At 50.7% G+C, this 17913-nt stretch overlaps 1 protein-coding gene across 1 annotated transcript in view; it reads right to left on the reverse strand.

The window, feature by feature from the left end:
• Window positions 1-6106: 6106 nt before the first annotated feature.
• ITSN1 (intersectin 1) overlaps window positions 6107-17913 on the reverse strand; it is a 209666-nt gene continuing 197859 nt past the window's right edge. Inside the window, exons 34-40 of the mRNA XM_080799703.1 lie at window positions 16136-16303; window positions 12036-12248; window positions 10860-10981; window positions 9770-9852; window positions 9382-9465; window positions 8391-8564; window positions 6107-6630 (exon numbers count right to left, since the gene is read on the reverse strand). Coding sequence (XP_080655829.1) covers window positions 6482-6630; window positions 8391-8564; window positions 9382-9465; window positions 9770-9852; window positions 10860-10981; window positions 12036-12248; window positions 16136-16303 — 993 coding nt within the window. The 3' untranslated portion in view covers window positions 6107-6481. The remainder of the gene's footprint in view (window positions 6631-8390; window positions 8565-9381; window positions 9466-9769; window positions 9853-10859; window positions 10982-12035; window positions 12249-16135; window positions 16304-17913) is intronic.

Raw genomic sequence — 17913 nt, forward strand, 5'->3', positions numbered from 1 at the left:
AGGGGCTCGGGTCTTGTACCCTCTGATTAGCCTAGACCATCTGTGCTTCTGTGAAATAAAAGCAGACATTTTCAAAAGTACTGGCAGCCCAGCTCCCCACAACCTGCCAGGAGACTTTCCAAAGAAGACAGAAGACAAAGCCGCACCCGCTCCAGGGACCAACTGAAAACCCAGCAGGCCCCGGGCCAGCTTCCTGGGGGTGTGATCTGTGCCATCCCGAGGGACCGTGTGCTTAGAAGGGCCCACGCTTAGTTTAACTCTGCTGTCACCGCCTCCATATTCGTCGTAATTTTCAATAAGGGGCTTCAGATTTTCATGTTGTATTTTTCATGGGGCCTGAATGCGACGATGGCGTGTCAGACCCATCTGTTCCCTTGTTCAATCCACATATCTTCATTTCTCCTAGTGACACACACACGCCCCCCCATATGTATCGCATGCACACCACACACACAGATCACACGCAGCACACATACCACACACATTCACAGTCTCACACACCACGCGCACACACAGAGCACACCTCACACACACACCAGTCTCACACTCATGCTATCCTCTCACACACCAAACACACTCATACTCCCACACACCACACACTCTTACACACACTCGCAACAAACCAGACACCCTCTCACATACATACCATATACATTTACACACACCACAGTCACACTCACACTCACATTCATACTCTCCTTTCACAGATCACACAGCCCTCTCACACACACACCACACATTGTCACACACCACACACACACACTCTCACACTACCGATACTGTCACACTCGCTCTCATACTCTCCTCACACAGCACACACACCCCAGATTCACACACATACCACATACACCACACACACACACACACACACACACAATCATACACCACGGACACTGCCGCACGTATACCACACATTTACACACACCATACACTCTTACACCCACCATATACACACACACTCACACCACACACACTCATGCACTCACACACACAGCCCGTACACACCCGGCACAATGAGCTTCTGTGTCCCCCACCAGTGCTCTGCATCTGAAATTCGGGAAGTCCTGGTCTCCCAGGAGAGACCGTTATCCAGTCCCAGTAAAGACCTGACTCCTAGAACCTCTGTGGGCGAGGACGCCTCCTTGGGGGGACGGGGGGGGGGGGGGTGGGGAACCTCCAACTTCCACCCGAGACCCCCGGGGAGCCGAGTCTCAGGGACTTGCACAAAGCAGATGGGAAGGCTGAAGGCCTCCCCCACCCCACGACCAGCCCCGGCAGCACGGAGCGGCAAAGGGTCACCAGGTACCCCGGGGGCGCTGAGACTCCTGCCCACGCCTGCCGCCAACTCTTGCCCTCTTCCGCTTCCAGTCTCACCACCCTCGGGCTGGCCCCGGGATTTACTCGAGAGGAAGGTCCCGGAACCACAGCCGGTGGAGCCAGCACCCGGGAGGCGCCCGCGGGACCCGCAGGTTTCCAGGAGGGAGATCGCCCCCTGGCGGCGACAGTGGGGAGAAGGGCAGCCGCGGGCTCCTCCCCCAGACGCCGCCAAGCCTCCCCACTTTCTCTGGTTGGCTGGATCACCCTCTGCCCGAGGGCCCCCCTTCTTTTTAGATAGAGAAACAGGAGGAAGTAAGCCATTTGAGCCTAAGAGGAGAAATGCAGAGGAACAGAGCTTTAGAAACTCAGCCACACAGGAATGTTATTTTTTTAAAGGATGAAAGTACAAAACCAGTGTTCCTAGGAGAAAAAAATCTCTATTCCTCCCACTGAGTAAAAAGAAACCCTGGTTACTGGTTAGTTCTCAGGAAATAGCAGAGAAACGCTCCATTTTTTTTTTCAAGGTTGACCAAACGAGCCCACTTCTGAACAGTCTTACTTGGTGGGCTTTGAATACTAAAATAGTCACACTATTCAGATGACAGTAACACTAAAAGCTGGTATAGAAAGTAGAACGGAATCCTATTAGAAACAACTCACAAAACCCCTGACATACAGTAGGGGCAGATTTGCCCTGAAATACAACCACCACACATAGGGTCCCAAAAAATCACTCTATTATGTGTGTGTTACCTGGTTCCCCAAGGCCAGAGTAAGAGGGTTCCTCTTCATGGAGGAACTGATCTGCCTGTCACTGATGCAATTACTTACAGGTGAAGATGAATTTTTACAAGCACTGGGTGTCATTTAAATAACGTAACATCAGATCCACAACTAGGCCACGAAAACCACAGAGGCAGACCTCTCTAGTCCACCTCCCAGTCCCCTAAGACAGGGGCCTGGAGCAGCATGGGGACTTCCCGAATCAGAACAGTATGCTACTAACATTGCTACTAAGAGATCACAACCCAGAGATAAGATCTTCCAATGTGGGGGCATCTGGGTTTCAATGCCCCCGAGAGAGAGCTGTTAGACGTCTCTAGCCTTCCCTTGGAGGAAGATTTCCATGCTTATCAGGAAGATATTCTAGCTCCTGCAGACATCAGGTGATGTACCTTAATTGAGCTCCATGACCTACAAACACATCCTAGATCTGACGCCACGCACGGGGAGGAAAGGGGAGTTCTAGAACTTTCCTTTCCTCTCACTCAAATAAACAGCCATTTTCCAAGTACGATCAACACGCCAATTTGATTTACAGGATATGAAACGGCCCGCACAAAGCATGACTCAGGGCACTGCCGGGAGAGTGTTGGCTGCTGACCGGACCATTCCCCGAAGGAAGAGGCATGTCAGCACCTCAGGGCAGGAAGAGAAGGAGGTGACACCTTCCAGGTGTGACTTTGACCAAATACCTCATAGGGTAGCTCCGACCACAGCGTCTGAGGGCTTCACCTCATCACTGGCTTCTGGTGCCACCAACTGTGCTTTTCCCTGGTAGAAACTCGAGTTCCTATACTGGAAAGCAAAGAAGGAACATCCGGGATCCCCAGTTTCCCTCACCTCACCTTCCGGCCCAGGAGGCTCTAACTTGGAGAGCAGGCCCACCTGGAGTGAGCAGACCCTCGGCCAACCTCACATTCACCTCACGCTGGAAATGACCCCGCTTCCTCTAGACTATGCCGGCATCCATTCAAGGGTGCTCCTGTCTGCGGGAACGTTCATCTCCACCCTCGGAAGGAGGAGGCAGGCCACATAAAATAAAAGGCAAGAAAGCACGTGAAATAACATATTTTAAAAAAAAAAACCCACTAGCAGTTCCCAGCAGAAATTCTTCAGGTTGTTAAACACAGAAACAAATTTTCTTCTATGAATCAAAAGATCCTCCCAGCTCGAAGAAGCTCTTTGGAGAAGAGATAGAGAAGGCTTTTTTCTCCTACAAAGCAGTGTGGCAAACTCTAAAATAAACTCCCAAATCTCCAACCTTTCTGATAAAACCAGAAGCACCCCATGCATCCGGCCCTTGTTCTCCAACCCCACTGATTTTCTAGAATGTTCCCACACTGTATGGTCAGTGGCTTATGATTGCACCAGCCAGCTCCTGGAGAGACAGCTCACCTGCCTGGTCTTGGGTGGCGTACCTGCATTCACCCTTCCCCGGGGACTCCAGCTTTGTCCCCTGGCCTCAGTTTCTCAGGCATCCCTGGTGACCCTCGCCTAGAAGAGTCCCCCTTCCAGAGTCAGGCGAGCCTGGGGTCTGAATGGACAACCCTCCAGGCTCTCCTGGTTATAGCAGAACCTGGTTCCAGGACATGCTGCTGCCTGCCTGTCTGCCAGGGGACACGGTATCAGCCAGAGACACCCTGCCCAGAGGGGCTGGATATGGCCTGTCCCTTCAAGAGAGCTCATCCACGAAAAGCCCCAGTCCGCAGGCTCCTGAGCTCAGCACGTAGCCTGTGAGCAGAAAAGCCCCTTGCTGGGCCAGAGGAGGTCAGTGCAGCTCAGAGAAGAAGGGAAGCTTGCAGGGTGTCTGGAGGGCTGGGAACCGATGCCAGGATACAGTAGCCTACAGACACCCTCCTGCATTTGGAAGAGCTAGGAAACAGATCACTTCTTGGAAAGAGACATTTCATCTCTAGGAAATGGAGCAAAGAGGCAGAAGTGAGGGATTGAGGTCAAAGAGACCCCAGGCGCTGCCTACGTATCTCTATCCCCCACCAGTATGACTAATGAGTCACAGCTGGATCTGAGGGCCAGGGTAACTCATCCCTATGTCGGTCCGATTACACCAGTGAGGACAAGGACACTAATGTGGAATAACTACCCTGGAGGAACATCTCAGGGATGCTTAATAGAATCACTTGGGAAAAAGAGTCACAGACTGTGTTTTCATGCTGCATAAATTCTGATCGTGGGATGCTGGGAGTGGGTGACCTCGCAGACCTAAAAGGGTTACAAGATGCTTGTCACTGTTCACGTCACATCCTACCTGCCTAAACAGCGATGACCACCATGACACACGAAGAGAGCCAATGAAAGAAAGGTCTCCCCCCCCACCACCCAGAAGGAAAGGGACAGGAATGGTGATCCAAAACTACCTCGTTTTACCCATCACGTACATTTTGTCTCTACCATAGAACATGTCCTTCATAAATACACTGAACAAATTGAGTTAGTTACAGAAATAGGAAAGCGTGAGTTGTATGTCTACTTACAGATTTAATTTCACACAGTTTCTTAACAACGGTCAGAAAATATAAACTTAAAGCGGTCTAACTGTATTTTCTTCCGGGGAGTGGTAAACAAACCCATGCCTGAAGTTAAACTTGGTCTCTAACAGGGCTCAGTTGAAAGTTTCTAACTAAAGGGTGTGTCTGTTTGTTTTAAAAAATACTTGTCTGTTGTTCTCGATACAAAATTCTACGCTATCTTCAATAAATAAATAATAAAGTGTTTCTTAAAAGTATGAAATGTAAACTTTGTTGCCCTTTCTAACACACACACTATTAAAAATTGCTTGGAATATGACAGGGCTCTTATGGGAAATTACGACACTATGCATTCCGTTCCCAGCAAAGTGGAGAGTCGGCCATTATGTTGACGCTACCCTTTATGAAGCACTTCTACGACCCTAGTTAAATTCTAAGGACCTACAGTCAAAGAGAATACCATCTAACACGGGAAAGCTAGACTCCAGTACCAAGAGAACATGCAAAGAACATTTCATGACCACGACGTACTGGGATTAGGAGAACATTCACATGCGAACAAAATACAACCCACACTCTTCATGAGCAAATCAAGTTATTATCTAGTTAACCAGCCTATGTCCTGGCATTGAAGGGGAAAAAAATCAAAAAACTTAAACCAAACAGTTTGGCACATGGTCATACACTCCCGACTCTGGCAACAAGCACGTGTATTTCCATTACTGAGAGATTGGTTGCGTGTGGGAGAGGAGGGGAGAGAGTCTTAGGTCTTCCTCCCTTGATCTGTGAGGCTTGGATGCTCCTAGAGCTTTTCCGCCACCACATAACAGAGTTCCTTCACCTCCTTCCACCTCACTTCCGGATTGTCACTTTTCTTCTTCGCGTCTTGGGGACGTCTTTCTTGGGAACATAGCAAAGACCGCTGCTGGAATTCCCCATGACAACCAGGATCCAGCACACTCCAGCAAAAATAGGCTCAGAGCTGGTCAGCAGCAATTACTCTTCTCATGAAACATCATAGGCCCCCCAAGCCAAAGAGAATTTTCCAGCCGAGCTGGCAACCAGGACCCAGTGGCATCGTAAAGTAGCCTTTCAGATGACCTGCGGTGATCTAATCCAGCAGAGTCGCACTTTGTAGATAACACGCCTCCTTAGCCATCTTCCAAACGTGCTGGAAATCAAAACGCAATCGCCTGATAGTAGCTAGTGATAGTTTCCATTGACATCTATCAATAAAAGGCCTGGAGGGGACTGGAATGGCTCTAACAATGCACCTGCTAGAATCATCCATGGACCAGCTCTTCAAAGAGCTAGCGCGCTGTCTGATCAGGAGACCCTCTCCCCGAGTGATCGTATTCAGGGCAGCATTTCAAACAAGGTCCCAGCGAGGAAACGAGACTCTGGGGCAGCCACAGGACCTTCATAATAATTTCTAAACGCACAAAGGACCAGGAGTTATAGATCAACGGGCCTATTCAGGGACCGGTGGAGATAAGAAATAGGAGCGTTACATGAGTTCTCCAAAAATACAGACATTGCATTTATAAATCTATTGTACAGTAACCAGACCCACACCTCAGGCCCAGGGATGGGCCCAACTCCCAACCGTATCTAGCTAGGGGCTCTGGGATTTCAAAGCCCCTAGAAGCCACGATGAGACCAGCAGTGAGGACAAAGGAAGACATTTTGTTTTTGTTTCATAAAATGGGAAATTGTTTGGGGGCGGGGAAGGATTGTCGAGAATTATTCCTAGAAGTTTTGAGGGGCCTGTCTTCACCGTCCCTTTGCCCTGTGGCTGAATGTCAAATGGTGGTTTTAGGGAAGCCACACCATTTCCAGATTGCACCTGCCGCCGCGGGCTGGAAGCCGGCCAAGCACCATGCCGGGCCCACTCCCTATGGCTCATCAAACAACTGTAGGTCCAAGCGGACCACAATCTCTCCTGTGGGAACTTCGTGCAGCAGGAGACACTTTGTAACTGGGCCCTTGGAACCCTGGTCCTTCTTGATGTCGGCCACACGGATCTCTGTCCGACCCAAAAAATCTGCAAGGAGAAAAAAACACCGTGCTCAAAGAGAGAATTCCTTTACATCAAGGCACGGATTTGGCATATGAGGAATTTTCTCAGCGAACCGACACACTCTCCCTTCTTCCAAAAGAGAATTAGGTCTGTTTACAGGAATCCATGAACTACGATGACAGAGCATAATTTTTAAATGGAGTACAAGGACAAGAAAGAAAAAAAGGACACCAGGGTGGGGACAAAGTTGAGTACAGAAGTAGGTAAAAACGGAGACTATGCCTTTCCCCACACCTGGGGACCTCCGAAGGGCTATAAGCTTCCCAGGAGGCAATGCAACATTGGACATCCTATCAGCAGCACAAAGATTGGAAAGTAGTATCTCCTTGGGTTCAGGGGACACATTCGTGATGTCACATCCTTTTCAGAAAAGTCAAGGACAGTGAGCAAGGGCTGGTCTTTCCTGTGCCCCCTGCATGAGCCAGAGACCAAATGGGAGGTGTGGGAGAGGAGGCTGCAGCTGGGTGCTCTCGGCACCACTTTTCATCAAATACTGAGCATCAGTAGGAGAGCAGATGTGAATATATTTGAACATGTTTTAAATGCTAGGCAATTACAGGATGGTGTTGAATGGGCCTCCAGACCATAAATGAGGAATTCTTTATTGGAATATACTATGTATGCACCTGTACTGGAAACAGCCTTCTTTCACGGTCCCACTTAAAATGTGGGAATCCCAGACGTCTGGGTGGCTCAGTTGGTTAAGTGTCTGCCTTCGGCACAGGTCATGATCCTAGGGTCCTGGGATCGAGCCCCACACTGGGCTTCCTTCTCAGTGGGGAACCTGCTTCTCCCTTCCCTTCTGCCCCTCCCCCTCACATGTGCTTCCCCCCACCGAAATGAATACATTTTAAAAAATCTTTAAAAAATAAAATAAAATGTGGGTATTGGGGGTGCCTGGCTGGCTCAGTTGATAGAGCGTGCGACTCTTGATCTTGGAATCATGAGTTCGAGCCCCCTGTTGGGTATAGAGATTGGTAAAAATTAAAAAATTAGCTTTAAAAATTAAAAAAAAAAAGACATGGGATTTTCTTCCCTGGGGGGTAGATACAGTTTTATTTTGTCCCTATGCTCATTTCATGGAAATAATCTCCAATGTAAGATCAAAACTAGGATTTTCACTGTCTACCCTAGTGGAGTGAACACCGTGTCGTGATACTTCACTATTTAAAACAACCGTAACAACCATCCAGTCTCAAACCTTCACTTACCAGAATAAAAACTGAGAGTGAAACACAGTAGGAGCCCACACGTGAGAGATGGTGATTCCATCCCTTTGATTAACCAGACATGTCGCCCAGAGGGCAACCGGCTGATCTTTGCCACACCTGCTGTGGGCGGACGTTCTTCTGGCTCAAATAACTACTTTTATCCATTTGTCACTGTGGCTTTTGGAGAAGAACTCAAGGTCTGGGCTGAGACTTTGGGGGACCACCTTTGTTGTCGTCTCTTGCTTTGGAGAAACATGGGACCATGGTCTTTCTCTAGGGTGGCTGGGCCACTCTGGACCAAGCACGCTTCGCTCACCTTCTCTGAGATGCCGCAGCATCAGTGAAGACCTCTTTCTAGAAGAGGCTGAGTCTTGTCTCATGCCAACCTCATCTCTCTGGAGGGAAGCCACAAAAATTCCATGCACCAAGTTCCCAGCTAGAAAGCAATCTACCCACGAAAGCTGAGGGACCGGGGAGGAAGGAGGACGCCGCAGGGGGCCATTCTCTACTCACCGTCTGGAGAGAACTGGTCCCTCTCGAACACGGTGATACACAGGACTTCCTGCTCCAGGTCTTTGATGAAGAACTGGCAGTTGGAATTCCACTTGGGATTCAGAGTGTCCTGGATGGTCTTGGTGATGTGACACTGGGAGCCCATGGTCACCTCACAGTACGGGTTACTCTTTCCTAGAGCGGACAGAGTCTGCTGGACTCACACCTGGCTGCAGGCTCTCCTGGGCATGGCAGGGCAGGGTCCTCGCCACGGTGGGCAGCAGTTTCCCTCCATGCCCCTCATTTTTATCCCCTCCCATTGCCACATGTGATAAATGACATAAAATGGAGAATCTGGGGCCGCCTGGGGGGCTCAGTCGGTAAAGCGTCTACCTTTAGCTCAGGTCATGATCCCGAGGTCCTGGGATGGAGCCCTGCGTCGGGCTCCTCGCTCAGTGGGGTGTCTGTCTGCTTCCCCCGCTGCCTCCCCCGCCCGGCTCACTCTCTCACTCTCTCTCTCAAATAAATAAATATCTTTTTTTAATTTTTTAAATTTTTTTTTAAATTTTTTAAAAACCCTTTTAAATCTTTAAAAACGTTTTTTAATCTTTTTTTTAATTCTTAAATTTTTTTTTAAATCTGGGTGAAAACTCCCACCATTCAGCATCACACTTAAACTATGATACTTAAATATTTACAACACTTAAATCATTAGATTAACGGACTTTAAATCTAGGCCTTTCCAGTGTCCTTGCTAGAAGCTTAGGTTGCGTCCCACCCACGGTGAAATGGCAACCACTCAGATCTCTCTGAAAAGCAAAACGGTGGGAAGGATTCAATTAAGAAAAAAAAAAGGAAAACCACCCTAGGTTTCTAACGAGTGTTAGAAAGACCAGTCCCAGAAGGAAATTTAGGGTCACGGAAATAGCTCGTTTGATGCCAAGCTGGCCGGGAGGCTTACAGAAGAGGCTTCCGCCACTACCCCATGCTGGAGGGACTCCGGGGTCCTTACCATGTGACCGGCAGGGCTTCAGCTCAATGCCTTCAACAACGTTCACCATCAACCTTCCGATACCCGTTGCCCTTTGGGAGCGGACTGTGACGGCAGGAAGAAGAGGGTAAGACGGCGTCACTGAGACACGCTTCCCACCCGTGTGCCCCAGATCAGTTTCATGTAGCTGCCTCCCCCCATCTTCCCCTTACACGCGGCTTCCTGGCCCTTGGAATTTATGCTCCGCCCTCATCCTGCACCCCACTCGCCCTCTCCCGGACTCCCATCCCTTCTCAGGCCACCCCTCCCCCTCCGGGCCCATCTTTCCAGCTCCGAGGACTCTCTGGACCCAACCTTCGGTGCCCCAGCTCGGCAGGACACACGGGCCCTGCCTCCGAGCCATGCATACCCAGGTACGCCTTCTCCCGTTTCTTTTTCTCAGTCTCTATATAGAGTTCTGAAGCAGCTTTGATTTTCTGCACCCAGGCCGTCCTTGGGAAGAAAAAAACACAGAAAGATGCCAAACAGAACTCAGGAAAAAGCTTTCGCGGCTGTTGGAACTGAGTCTCCAGGACCCTACCTGCTTTATTCCTTTGCGCTTAACAACAAAGGATGGAAAAGAAAGTCCGGTTTTGTGTCAAACGGTGCTAATAATTATTCCTGCCTTAATGAGGAAGGGATGAGTAACATTTTTATTGAGGTGCGCGAGACCTGCCTTGGCCTTGGTGTCCCGGTGGAAGAGAGGTGCTGTCCCGGAGATGCTGGCATGCACCTCCCCCTCCCTTGGTGGAAAGCATCCCGTATTTGCCTACCCGAAGATGGCCAGAAGGGTCTCTCTCACAAAACCATCCAAAGGAAGGACAAAACCGTTTCCCAGAGACGGAAGCACTTTACATGGAAAGGCAAACGCACTCTGGGAGAAGCACTTTGGCAAAACGCTTTCTCCTGCATTTTTCAAAGACCCATCTGTACGATAACTTTGGCCAATTTTCTTGCTTGGCACAAATGTTCTTTGGAACGTTGTTGGCCTTGTGTCAAGTTCATCCTTCAGAAAAGATCTATTTCATTTGGCTCTAGGGCCGAGTCTTGAATACGTGATTGAAGCAAAATACCCCCGTGCTCTGGGATCCAGAACATCTGCCCAAGTGAGCCAGCTGAGGACGGGGCTGATCCCCAAATCGCCTTCCTCTTGGCGTCTGGCAGCTGGGAAACCTTGGGAAACGTGAACTCAGAGAACGATGAAAATGTCTTTTAAAGAAATTCGCAAGCAAAATTAGTTTCAATTTGTTTTATTTTGAAAAAATCCACGCCACATGTTAAACTTTTGAGAGGCTCTAGAGACAAGTAATTAAGATCTTCCTCCTATCCCTCCAGACAGCAGTTACTACAACTCAAGAAATGTTGGGACCTGCTGATTAATTAAATGTCCTACGTGCATCCTGCACCCGGGGGAGGGGGGGGGCCTGGGCGCCCAGGACCTGGGAGGTAGCAGGTCTTACCTTTCATTTATGCTTTCAGCTCGGAGGGTGTAGACGCGGTCAATGTGGGAGATATGGAAGATGGGCTCATCTCCAGAAGGGTCAGTGGGCAATTTTACTAGAACCTCATTCAGGAAAATAGGCTGAAAAGCAATACACAGGCATTATACAACCAGACTGGGACTCTGTTTCAGTGAACGATGAGCGCGAGTGAGCTTACGTGCATGCGTTCCAGTAAATTAAACCGCGTGTGTGTCTGTGTGTGTGTGTGTGTGCGCGCGCGCGCATGTTCCCGTAAACTCTACTGGAATGATTTTGTATTAATATCAACCTCATGTATTACAAACCATCCATAGGGATTTTTGCCTCTCCATTTTGCAGGGGCTTTTTGGGGTCCTTCAGAAGAAGACTTGACCGGTTTGTTTTGGCCCCAGCAAATTCTTTTTTTTTTTTTTATAAACATATAATGTATTTTTATCCCCAGGGGTACAGGTCTGTGAATCACCAGGTTTACACACTTGACAGCACTCACCATAGCACATACCCTCCCCAATGTCCATAACCTCACAAATTCTAATCAGCAGTCTCCCTAACTTCACCGCCAGCCAATTCCCTTCAAAGATTTTCCTACAAAGTTGCTAGTGAAGATCCCCATAGGTACGTTGTTCTTTTCCCCACAATCAGGCTAACTGCCGCTTCAGAGAAAATTCTCCTCTAAAAACACCCCCACGCAGACAAATTTAGGAAAACGGTACCCCGTGAAACAAGACACAGAAACACAGCTATGTACATCGGAGCAGACCTAATAAACAGCAGAGGGACATTCTCCACACACTGTTTGGATGGGCTTTTGCTGGAAAAGGTGAAGGGCACAGATGTTCCAAGCTACCCAGAGAGGTTTGGAGGTGGAGCTGGGAATGACCTTGAGCCCTTCCAGCCCAGGGTGTGCCTTCACCTAGGGACCCATGGTGGTGGCCAGTTGAAAGCTAATAGATATTTCATCAATCGAGTTGAACATCGTTCCTCTTCTGCGAGTGCTGGACCTGCGTCGCTTCGGTCACCCCAAATCCTGGCTCACCCCTTTGCCTTTGCCTCCATGCCACAGCCCCCAAACCCTGCTAAGACCCTGAGGCCTTTCGTGAACTTTCTACTGCCCCGAGCGGCAGCCCCGATGTTGCAATTGGGACTGGAACTTACTGTTTTGTACATTTTATACAGCAGGTGAGATTTGGGACTGAAGACCTTGTCGGAGCCGGAAGAGCCCAGGGGTTTTATGATCTGGGTCAGCAGGAGGAAGTCGTTGAAGAGGAAGCCGTACAGCTCCTTGTTGCTCTTGGCCTTGTAGAGCTTCCCGCTGTGCAGAAACTTGCGTGGCCCCAAGCAGTTGGTCACTGAATTGAACACAAGTTGCTGAGAAAGGAGAAACAAAACCCAAAGAAGACACGATGAAGTGAGGCCTCCTTTTTTTTTTTTTTAATTTTTGTTTTTTTCTGAGTCTGAAAGCCCGGACTCTGTCAGAATCTGAGGCTGGGCCCAGAGGGCTTGTGTCTGAGGTTCAAGTCCAGGATTGCCTTGAAGACGTCAGGCAGTGTCTTTTTTTTTTTTTTTCCAATTTATTTATTTGACAGAGCAAGATCACAAGCAGGCAAAGAGACGGTGGAGGGGGGAAGAAGCAGGCTCCCTGCTGAGCAGAGAGCTTGATGCAGGGCTCGATCCCAGGACCCTGAGATCATGACCTGAGCCAAAGGCAGAGGCTTTAACCCACTGAGCCACTCAGGTGCCCCAGGCAGTGCCTTTCAGAGCCAAGGAGTCAACATCAGTCAAAAACCCAGTTCTGGGGCACCTGGGTGGCTCAGTGGGTTAAAGCCTCTGCCTTCGGCTCAGGTCATGATCCCAGGGTCCTGGGATCAAGCCCCCCTCGGGCTCTCTGCTCAGCAGGGAGCCTGCTTCTCCCTCTCTCTGCCTGTCTCTCTGCCTACTTGTGATCTGTGTCTGTCAAATAAATAAATACAATCTTTAAAAAAAATAAAATGCAATTGTTTCCTATTAAAAAAAAAAAAAAACCAGTTCTGTGGATTCCAAGTGTCCAGATGAGCCTTCAGTATAATTCCTACTGCTTTCTCCCAAGGGGTCTGCTAGGGTCTTGGGGTGATTGGGGCCCCTCTCCCTCTTATTGTTTGGGAAATGGGAAGCAGGAAGAAAGTTCTGGGGCCTCTCCCGCCTCGATGAGTATGGGCTGTGTCCCCGTCGAGGGTATGAACCTGCTCCAGGGACGACCCCACACAGGCTCCCACAGTCCCTGAGCTTCTGGAAAGCAGCAACTGCTCTGTCCGATTCTAGAGGACACCTCCTACTTTCCCAGGTGTGGCTGGAGTCCAGGCCCCAGCACGTGGGCGACTGTAAAACTCCGGGGTGCTGAGTGACGCCTCAAAGCCAAGCAGAGCAGACACAGCGTCGGTGCACGTTGAATCTCGACCTACTCTCTCGTCCTGAAAATGGGGAGGGGACACTCTTTTCCTGCTACTTCCTGAATCTCGGTGTTGGCTCCAAGGGCTGCTGAAAGCCGGCTCTATCATCCCACTGGGCTCTATCATCTCTGTGAGCAGTTTCGCAAGGGGCAGAAGGAGACTGAGGCAGAAAAATGAGCCCATAAAGACCCCCTTTCTTGGTAGCCAGAGGAGAGACTGAGGGAGGGAAAGGCCACAGCTGTCCAAGGCAGCGATATGATCCCGGCAAGTGTCAGATCCTCACGGCCCCCACCTGCCCACACGCGGGTCCCAGGGGGATGCTCCCCCAGCAGCCTTCAAGACTCATACTCCCCGGAGCTACGAACCCTGTAGACCTTCCCAAGGAGGGTATTTGTGCAGTGGAGACAAGGTTCACATCATTTGTCCCCCAAGAGATGTTGGTGGCCCCCCACCCTCCTCCATCATGGGGCAAAAAATCAGCAGCACCTTTGTGACTAGAGACCTCTAGACATAAGGAAGAGTGACCGCCCCACTCCACTCTTGGGCCCAAGGAGGGAGGAGGGTCTCTGAGAGAGCCCAGAAGACTGAAGGTGACACCCCCATGGGAGCCTTCAGATGGTGTCCTTTCCCCTTTGGCGCTCCGAACAGGTGTCTGGAGGTCCCTTTTGCTGCCAAAGGAGAGTTCAAGCCATGTGGGGACAGACAACGGATCCAGAGAAGGCAGCTGGGCCACACGAAGAGGACGTTGTTCGTTCATCCTCCTCCAAGAGCGGGGCCGCCATAGGGCCAGGCCAACACTGCATATAAATGAATGGGGAACGGCCTTGATGCTTCTCCATCTGAGGCCAATAATGCCCAAGACAGTGTGTATTTGAAACTTAATCATGGGGACGAGTCCGGATCTGGACCAGGAGACGGAAGTCGCCTGACGGCACCTTTGAGACTCGGGGAAGGACCCCTTTCCAGAGAGCACATGGCCACGTCCTGCTGCCCAGTTCAGAAAGCTGTCGAGGTGTGCCACCTGCAGATCGAGTGCTTGCTTCCCTGGCTTCCACTTGCCATAACGCCTTCTCATCTATTGCCCTACAGATGCCCGGCTCCCGCCGTGCCCTCCCCTGGGAGGCCCGCCCCCTCGATCCCTTCCTGGACAGATATCTTCATCTGTCAACACGCAGCCATGTGTCTCCTTCCCCGATGCTTCCCTGAATCCCCACCCTGCCCCAGTGACTGTCCCTTCCTCCCCACCCTTTGTTCCCACAGCACCCTCGTTCTGCCTTCCCAGTCCTATTTTGTGGTGAACCCTGGGTTAGCTCCCCTCCCCCACCTCCTCCAAAACTGTAGAATGGGGGGAAGACAGAGGTCACATCTTACTGATTTTCATTGTCCCTGGTGTTTAGTACTGAGCCATGGTCCTCCAGCAGGTGTTCGAGAAAAGTTCATTGGATGGACCAACGGAGGACAGCACAAGTGAGCCAACCAATCAATGAATGTCCCTGGATTGCGAATCAACACAGAATTCCAAAATGCATTTCCACGAGGCTCTTCCCACAGCTCTGTTTATCGCGCACCTGACGCTGGTGGGGCAGGGGAGGAGCCCGTGGTGGAGACTTCCTCGGCTAGTGACTGTCTTCAAAGTACTGGGAGAAGGAAGAAGCCACAGGGAGAGGGGACGAGGGGGACACGTTCTGCCTGGGCATTTTGGTAAACCCGGAGAACGGCGCGTGTGTGTGCGCGTGTATGTGTTCACGCCATGCAGCGGCGGAGAGAGAGGGAAAACAGACAGAGAGAACCAGAGAAACTGAAGGAAGCGTAAGTGACAAGAAAAGAATTAAATACAAGAAGAGAAACTTCTGCTCCAGGCAGTAAGGTGGACTACATGCTCTGACACATCCAGGAAAAAAATTCAAAACTGAGTAATAGATAAAAATGCACTTTTTAAATGCAAACATATTGATTTAAAAAAAAAAAGATATAAAAAGTCAATGTGTAGAGGTCCAAAACAGAATGAAAACGTGTGCCCCAGAAGATAAGCAAACCCCAACGCCGGCTTCAGCCCTGAGAATCTCTCTTGAACCTGGTGACCTTGAACTTCCACTTCAGAGGTCAGGGGGAGAGCGGGAGCCCCGCGATGTGTGGAGGGCCCACGTGAGCGCAGGGATCTAACGGGAGACGGCCACAAAAACCTGACTCCCGGAGGAAGAATAACAAGTAAACTCAAGCACAGAAGGGAGGGATGAGAAGACTTGCGTGTTTCTGACCTTGGACTAAGTGGAATGAAAAAAAAAAAAAAAAAGCCAACAACAACAGCCCTGAGAATTTGCAACCACAAGGCAGCCCTCGCCCGAGTCCGCAAGGACCATTCACACAATAGTGTGATTCCCAAGCCCCTCTACATTCAATCTGGGGTCGCAACGCCGGCAGCAACCCTCTCGGGAGGAAGGGACCTCCAGACCGCAGAGGTCCCGCGGACACAGCTCCAAGGAGCGCGGACCTCCCGCACCGCCGAGAAGCGGCCACGCGCCCTGACGGCCAGCAACCCTACAGAGCGGCTCTCCGGGGCTGTGGGTAATTGGGACGACCTGATTGGGAATATGGGGGGGGGGGGGTGTTTAAAATGTGTTAGCAAATAGACGAAAACTGGGGCCACCTGTGCAAGAGCAAGACACAGGAACGGAACTTCGGAAAACGGAAATAAAGAAGTCAGTGGACAGGTGGAGGGGCGGGTAAGAGGCGGGGGGCGGGGGGGGGAGAGAAGGCGCACGCGGTGCCAGCCCTCCTCCTCCAGGCTGGCTGCCGGGGCTCGGCTGGGGTTGGGGGGCGGGCGGCTACCTCAGACAGGCCTTCACACTGCACGTGCGCTTGGATCCACTCCAGCCGGTCCGAGTTCTCCTTCTCCCGCACGCCTTCGTTCACCTGCGAGCACAGCTCTTCCGCTTTCTCCAGGGCGTGCTTCAAGTGGCTGTGGTCGGGATGGTTTTCGGGGGTGTTTTCCAGGATCTACGGAGGACACAAGACAGCAGCCTCAGGCGGTGCAGGTGGGCCCAGCAGAGGCAGGGCACGGCCCCCACCTTTCCGGATGGGTGCCCACCTGGGGAGCTTCCACTCTGAGCATCCAGCTGCAGCCAAGACAGGAGCCAGACAGCCCCCCCAGTTGTTGGCAGGGTCCCCTGGGGAGGCTGGGGAATGCCACATTATTTAGACTCGGGGTTTGAGGACAGCAGTGGCTGCAGCCGGGGTTACAGTGCGCCCTCAGGGCTTTTCCCCTAGAAAATGGCTCTTTTCCTAGGTCCGCTGGAGCTGCAGGCATCTGCACACCCCTGGAACTGCACACAAAGGTGTGCATCTGAACACAGGTGCGGTTTTCTGTGTAGAACACGCCCAGCCCGCGGCTACACCTCCTGCACTAACATCTGGGTTCTGCCAGTGACCAGCCACGCATGGGCCAGTCCCCTAAATGTTCTGAGCCTCAGTTTCCTTATATGAAAAGTGGGGATGCCCCATAGCCGCTCCTTTATAAGGTTATCTGGAGGACTAAATGATTTGATAGAGTGAAGCACTTCGCAAAGTCCCTGGCCTTAGAAGGTGCTCAGTGAACGAGAGCTGTGACCATCAGATTCTCGAAGGGCTTTGAGGGCATTAAAAGCAGTCATGCAGAAAGGCCGTGAGCCAGTTTGGGAATGCAACAGGGGATGTGGAAGGTGCCTGCCTAGGCCTTGCCCACACACAAATAATTCAAATGGAGCTAACCTTGAATAATATCTCACCTCAAAGGTACCCTGTGGTTTAAAGTCCTAGGGAAGCACCTAAATTGAGAAAAATGCTTGTTCTGGTCCTTCCTCCACCAATCAGAAAGAGAGAGTACAAGGAGAGGGAGCAGCAGAGGGAGAGGGAGAAGTAGGCTCCGTCTTGAGGGGGGAGCTTGACGTGGGGCTTGATCCCAGGATCCTGGGATCATGATCTGAGCTGAAGCCAGACACTTAACTGACTGAGCCACCTGGGCACCCCTGAAATCTCTGTTTTTAAAAATATTTTCAGGGGCACCTGGGTGGCTCAGTGGGTTGGCGCTCTGCCTTGGGCTCAGGTCATGATCTCAGGGTCCTGGGATCGAGCCCCGCATCAGGCTCTCCGCTCGGCAGGGGGCCTGCTTCCCTCTCTCTCGGCCTGCCTCTCTGCCTACTTTTGATCTCTCTCTCTCTGTCAAATAAATTTAAAAAGCTTTTAAAAAATATATTTTCAGAGTACAGATCTACCACAATTTATTTGCTCTACTTATTATCTAGGTTGTTTCCATGGATAAAATATTTTTTCAAGTTGCTTCGAGTCTAATCTTTTAAGTCTCTGTTCTCACTGCCATGCTAAGAATTTCTCCACCTCAACATTATAAACAATATTTCATCTTAGTACTTCTGTGGTTTTTTCACATGTATCTTTTAACTGGCCACCTTTTAAGAAATTCTTTTCTTGGGGCGCCTGGGTCTCAGTGGGCTAAGCCTCTGCCTTCGGCTCAGGTCATGATCTCAGGGTCCTGGGATTGAGCCCCGCATCGGGCTCTCTGCTCAGCAGGGAGCCTGCTTCCTCCTCTCTACCTGCCTCTCTGCCTACGTGTG

Source organism: Martes martes (assembly GCF_963455335.1).
Source record: "Martes martes genome assembly, chromosome: 1".
In the NCBI taxonomy this organism is placed as follows: Eukaryota; Metazoa; Chordata; class Mammalia; order Carnivora; family Mustelidae; genus Martes; species Martes martes.